The sequence below is a fragment of the Bubalus bubalis genome, chromosome X (genome assembly GCF_019923935.1).
Source record: "Bubalus bubalis isolate 160015118507 breed Murrah chromosome X, NDDB_SH_1, whole genome shotgun sequence".
In the NCBI taxonomy this organism is placed as follows: Eukaryota; Metazoa; Chordata; class Mammalia; order Artiodactyla; family Bovidae; genus Bubalus; species Bubalus bubalis.
The window spans coordinates 56090243-56096027 of record NC_059181.1 but is presented as its reverse complement, the minus strand read 5'-3'; the positions used below and the strand labels follow the sequence as shown (position 1 = coordinate 56096027).

Genomic DNA, 5785 nt, shown 5'->3' with positions numbered 1-5785 from the left:
CCAGGACAGATTGGATACCTGGATGTGGGGGAGGCCTGATACTAATTGTTTCAATTAGCTGAAAAACTGAGGAATTCCCATTCTAACTGGTTGCCCTGACTGGGACAGTGGAGGAAAAGCAAGACTGATGAAGAGTTGATGCCTATTGGTCCTTAGGACTGAGGGGTGTGGATTCTAATTGGATAGAAGGCCTGGGTTGGGTCTGGAGACTGACTGAATAGTCTGGGTGCCCACTGGGTTAGAGTTATGGAGTTTTGATTCACTCTTAAGAGTTGGCACAGGGGGTTTGAGGGCCTCCATGTCAATTGGTCAGCAAGGCTGAGGGGCTTGGGTTTTGATTGGTTGTTCTGACTTGAAGTCCGGATGGAGATGGCCTGAGGGAGAGGCGGAGGCAGCAGTAAGATTTGATCTGCCTGTTAGCTGTATCCAACTCGCTGCAACCCCATGGACTATAGCCCACGGGTTCCTCTGTCCGTGGGATTTCCAAGAATACGGGAGTGGATTGCCATTCCCTTTTCCAGGGGATCTTCCCGACCCAAGGATCGAACCCACGTCTTCTGCATTGCAGGTGGATGCTTTACTGCTGAGCCACCAGGACTTACTTGTTTTACGTTTCCTTGCCCATTTTGGGGGGTTAGGATTGAAGGTTGATCTGGGAAAAGTTTTGGTTGCTCTGCTTTTACAAATAAGTGCAACGCAATGCTGATTCAACAGCAGATAAACACCCGATTTCCGATGGGATGGATAAGGGATTAGGGAAACAAGCCAAGACTTGCCACAGACTGGCTTCTGGCTGAAAATGCCCACGAACCTTGGCTTCTCCGCAGCAAAAATGGTACCACGCGCGAGGGCGGGGTCAGCGGCACACAGACAATAACTATTGGTTGAGAGCGGCACGGGCCTCCTTTCCAGCTCCTCCATTGGCCAGTTCCATAAGGCGGAACCTGTGAGAGGTTGGATTTTGAAGTAGTGATATTTCGGAGCCAGCGAGCGATCTTAGTGAGACCCGGGAGCCTGTGGGAGAGGCCGCTGCAAACGCGCTGTTGAGTGAGTTGCCCTCCGCCTGAAATGCCTCTCCATCCCTTAGCTCTCAATTGCTAAATGGCCAGACCTTGGCGCGCTTGCGCGAGACCTTTCCCCCGCCCCCACTTCCCCCGCCGCTTTGCCGCCCTCACCACCCCCACGCGCCTGCGCCGGGCGGTCGGCTACTGCGCGGTTGTCGGGACTGCAAAAGATCTGCCTTCTCATCAGGCAGCTGAACCAGAGAGTTCTGGTTCTGATTGGTGGTCTCTGTATTTGCCCCTCCTTTTCCTATTTAGCTCCCGGCGCAGGACCCCTGCCCTCCACTTTCCTCTTTCTTGCGGGTTGGCTGCAGGGTGAGCAATTTCGGGAGGGGTCGGATAATCCCATACACTGAACCTGAAGGTGTAGTTCTGATTAGTCATCTTTTTTGCCTGTCCTCCAGTTTCCAGGACTATGGGGAGGGTAATAGCTTTCTGTTGCAGGATGCAAGACAGTGACCCCTGCAAATCTTGTCGTTGTGTCCTCCCCTAGCAGACCAGTGAGGCATGGCACCGGGTCTGGCTCCTGTGTCTCCCCCAGCGGACTGTAACCCCTGAGGGCGGGTATCAGACCTGGTTACTGTGTCTCCCTGCCAGAGCATGACCAATGAGGGCTGGGACCTGGTCTGATTGTCGTGTCTGGCCACCAGACTGTGACCAATGAGAGCAGAGACTAGGCCTGGTTCTATCTTCCCAGTGAGACCAATGAAAGCTGGGACCTGTTCTGGTTCCTGTGTCTACCATATCATATGGCTCCCAGAGGGCAGGAACAAGCTTTCGGTTTTTCTGTGGCCTTATATTCATGTTTTTAAAATAGTATATAATTAGATTATTTTAATTGAGTCAGTCTTAATCGGTTAATTGAGTCCACTTACGTTTCTTGTCATAATAAACTATATGGATTTGATTTTATGATCTCATTCTATGCCTTTGTATTTGTTCAGTTTTTTTTTTTTATTCTCTTTTCTGCATATCCACACACCACCATCAGCCTACAAAGACATGACCACCAACACCAGCCCCACGCACCCCTACTGGCCTCGGCATCTGAGACTAGACAACTTTGTGCCTAATGACTGCCCCACCTGGCATATCCTGGCTGGCCTATTCTCCGTCTCTGGAGTCTTAGTTGTGGCCACATGGCTGTTGTCAGGGCGTGCTGCGGTCGTCCCACTGGGGACTTGGCGGAGACTGTCCCTGTGCTGGTTTGCAGTATGTGGGTTCATTCACTTGGTGATTGAGGGCTGGTTCAGCCTCTACCACGCGGACCTTCTCGGAGACCAAGCCATCTTATCTCAACTCTGTGAGTCCTGGGTTCTTCAATATGCTGTGCAAGGGAATTTCCTGGACAAGGATTGGTTTAGATGTTTACCCACCCACCAACTCTTATTCCATTTGTTTAAAATAAATTTTAAAAATTTATTTAACTTTTGTTACATATATATTCACATGGGTCCAAAATGAAGCCATTTAGAGCTATGCAGTAAAAATCTACCTTCTATCCACCAGGTTTCCCCAAATAATTGCTTATGTTTCTTTTCAGGGTTTACACATAAATTACACACATAAGCCTCAGTTTGCTCAACTGTAGAAGAGGGATAATAGTCATACCCAAATACATGTAAGACACTTAGAACAATGTTTGGCAGACAATACACGCCATATAACAGTTTATCATCATCATCATCATCATCATCATTTTAATTTTTCCTTTTGTATAAATGGTAGCATGCTTTTTTTAAATGAACTTTGCTTCTGAACTTTGCTTTTTTTTTTGATGAGGACATTCATCATAAGTTTATAAGGAGTTTTGAAAGCATAAATGTTACAGAATTATTTGACTTTTCCAGTATTAATAGGTATTTCCCCCAATCTTTTACTGTTACAAACAGTATTCCTTTTTGGCCTCATGAATAAATCTGCTAGAACATTCTTCTTCAAGTCTCTGTGAAGATCTGCTTTCATTTCTCTTGGGTAAATGTGGAGGAGTAGAATGTCTGGGTCCTGTGGTAGATGTGTGTTTAATATTATGAAAAACTGCCAAACTTTTCAAGAATGGCTGCACCATTTTATATTCCCACCAGCAGTATATTAGAGTTAGTTTTTCCACATCTTCATCAACACTTGATATGATCAGGTGTTTATTAAATTTTAGTCCTTCAAGTGGATGTGAGTGATATCTCATTATGGTTTTAATTTGCTTTCCCTTAGTGATTAATGAGTACCTTTCATGTGTTTATTCACCATCTAGAATCCTCTTTTGTGAAAAACCTATTTCAGTCTCCTGTATATTTTTATATTGGGTGATCTGTCTTTTCCTTAGTGATCTCTGCTCACTCTTTCATTTACTCATCTGTTCACCTTCGCACTCTCTCTCTTTCTCTCATTGCATACTTTCCTCACTCCATCATTTACACCTGCCTGATTTTATTCCACAAACATTTATTGAATAGCAACACTTAATGCTCTGTGTCAGGTTTGCACACATTATCTTGTATACATATAAAAACAGCTGCCCCATTTCACAGATGAGGAAACTGAGGCATGGGGAGGTTATAAAGCCTGCCTTCTTACATGAGCCCTCGGCTCTCACAAGTCTGACTTCCTTTTACTGCTGATATTCTTCATATAAGTTTCTTGTCTTCCTCAGGGAAAGAGTATGCCAAGGGAGACAGCCGATATATCCTGTAAGTGTTTGTCAAGGGAGACCTGCATTGTTTTGGGGGGAGGTAAGTCAGGGAGCATTAAGGGGTGCCTTGTAGGTAGAGCACAGTGATGCCAGTGCCCCCTCCATCCTTTCTCTTGCAGGAATGATAACTTCACGATATGCATGGAGACAGTCACGGCTTACCTGTGGGGACCACTCAGCCTGTGGGTGGTGATTGCTTTTCTCCGCCAGCAACCCCTCCGCTTTGTCCTACAGCTTGTGGTCTCTATGGGTGAGGAGAAGGCCCACAGTGGGTGCTTGAGGGCTTGATGGGGGATCTACAGACATGGGGGCATTCCTGCAGGTGGGACTTCTCAATTGTGCCCATCCAGGGCTGAGTCAGACTGAATGACAAACTCCCGGAGGTTTTGGAACAGCCATGCCCCTCCAGGCCTGTGTTCTCAATCCAGGAGAGTTCATTTCTCCTCCCACTCCATCACAAAGTCTCTCATGAGGGTTACAGTTACATGAGGTGGCTGGATCAAGATTCTGAGCTTCCTTCATCTGAGATTCAGTCCTCTTATGTTCTTATGTTGTTAGCTTTCTGGAAATGTGAGTTCTCTTTAGTCTTGGAATCCTGAGCTGTATTGAATGAAAAGATTTTGAGCTTAAATTCTGGAGACATGAACTCTCTTGAGTTCAGAAAGTCTCAGCTTCTGATTTCTGGAATTCTCACATTTCTGATTTCTCAAATCTTCAGTCATGTGATTTCAGAACTTTTATGTCTCTGTTTTGGGAATCCTGAGCTCTAATAACTTGGAAAATGGCTTGGAATTGTTCCTCCTCCTTACAGAGTTTCCTTCTCCTTCTACCTCCCACAGGTCAGGTATATGGAGATGTGCTCTATTTCCTGACAGAGTACCGTGATGGATTCCAGCACGGGGAGCTGGGCCACCCACTCTACTTCTGGTTTTACTTTGTTTTCTTGAACTCCCTGTGGCTGGTGGTGCCCGGACTCCTCATACTGGATTCTATAAAGCAACTTGCTCATGCCCAGAGCATACTGGATGCCAAAGCCCCCAAAGCCAAGAGCAAGCAGAACTAAAGAGTGATGAACTAGGCTTAAACACCGGCTATTGAGGAACTCTCCACCTACCAGAAGATCTCAATCCTTGCTCCCACAGGTTGGAAGGACAAATCGAATTGATCTGTCAAGCTCAGGTCGATGGGTGGGCAGTGGGAAGAAAGGAGCCATGTGGAGCCACTGTCAGGAGCCAATAGGACAAAGGTACAAGAGAACCTAGGAAGTCTGTGATGGGGACAATTTTTTAAATCAGGAAATAAAGATCTTGACCCTATACTGAGAGATTTTTAATTATTAACCCCAGAGATGCCCCATGACTGACCCTATAGATCCTTCCAGCACTCGTTCCACAGACCACCATTCTCTCAGCCATAGACCAGCATCATTATCCCATAGACCTGGAACCTATGACCTCACAAATTTCCATCACTGACCCCACAGATTCCCCTGATGGTTAATTAGATCCATGAATCACATCTGTAAAGTCTTTTAAGGCATGATTGTCCATCCACACCCTTGGCATTCTCTCCAGGATATACCCTTTCTTGTTTTGAAATATGGTCAGGCTGAGAATTTTCCAAATCCAAGTTCTTCAGTTTACTCAGCCTCTTATCTCCTGATCAGGTATCCCACAAATAGCCCATTACTAACTCCATGTATCCCCTATTACTCCAAAGAACCCCATCACTACCTTAAAGATTCCCATGACTCACACCAGAGACCCCCACAAAAGTCACTCCACTACACTCCCATCACTCACCCCACATACTCCATCATTAAATCCTAAGATACCCATCACTCTCCCCACAAACAGCCTTTCATTTGCTCCATTGATGGAGAGAATCATTCACCTCACAGACCTCCATCACTCACACCACAGAGCCCATCACTTGCCCCAAGAGACCTTCCATCACTTACAACTCTATGACTCACTCATAGATCCCCCATCATGTATTGCACAGACCTTATCACTCTCCTACCAAATGCCCTATC

At 46.1% G+C, this 5785-nt stretch overlaps 1 protein-coding gene across 2 annotated transcripts; it reads left to right on the top strand.

Moving 5' to 3' along the window:
• Positions 1-890: 890 nt before the first annotated feature.
• On the top strand, positions 891-5066 carry LOC102394825 (EBP cholestenol delta-isomerase). Of its 2 annotated transcripts, XM_006045675.4 has the most exons (6): positions 965-1047; positions 1320-1376; positions 2053-2364; positions 3712-3748; positions 3870-4000; positions 4590-5066. In XM_006045675.4, exons 3-6 carry the CDS (start codon positions 2064-2066, stop codon positions 4811-4813), a joined length of 693 nt encoding a protein of 230 aa, XP_006045737.1. In that variant the 5' UTR covers positions 965-1047; positions 1320-1376; positions 2053-2063; the 3' UTR covers positions 4814-5066. The 2 variants fall into 2 exon arrangements, with proteins under 2 accessions (XP_006045736.1, XP_006045737.1); XM_006045674.4 differs by lacking the exon at positions 1320-1376 and having other exon boundaries at positions 891-1047.
• Positions 5067-5785: the final 719 nt, after the last annotated feature.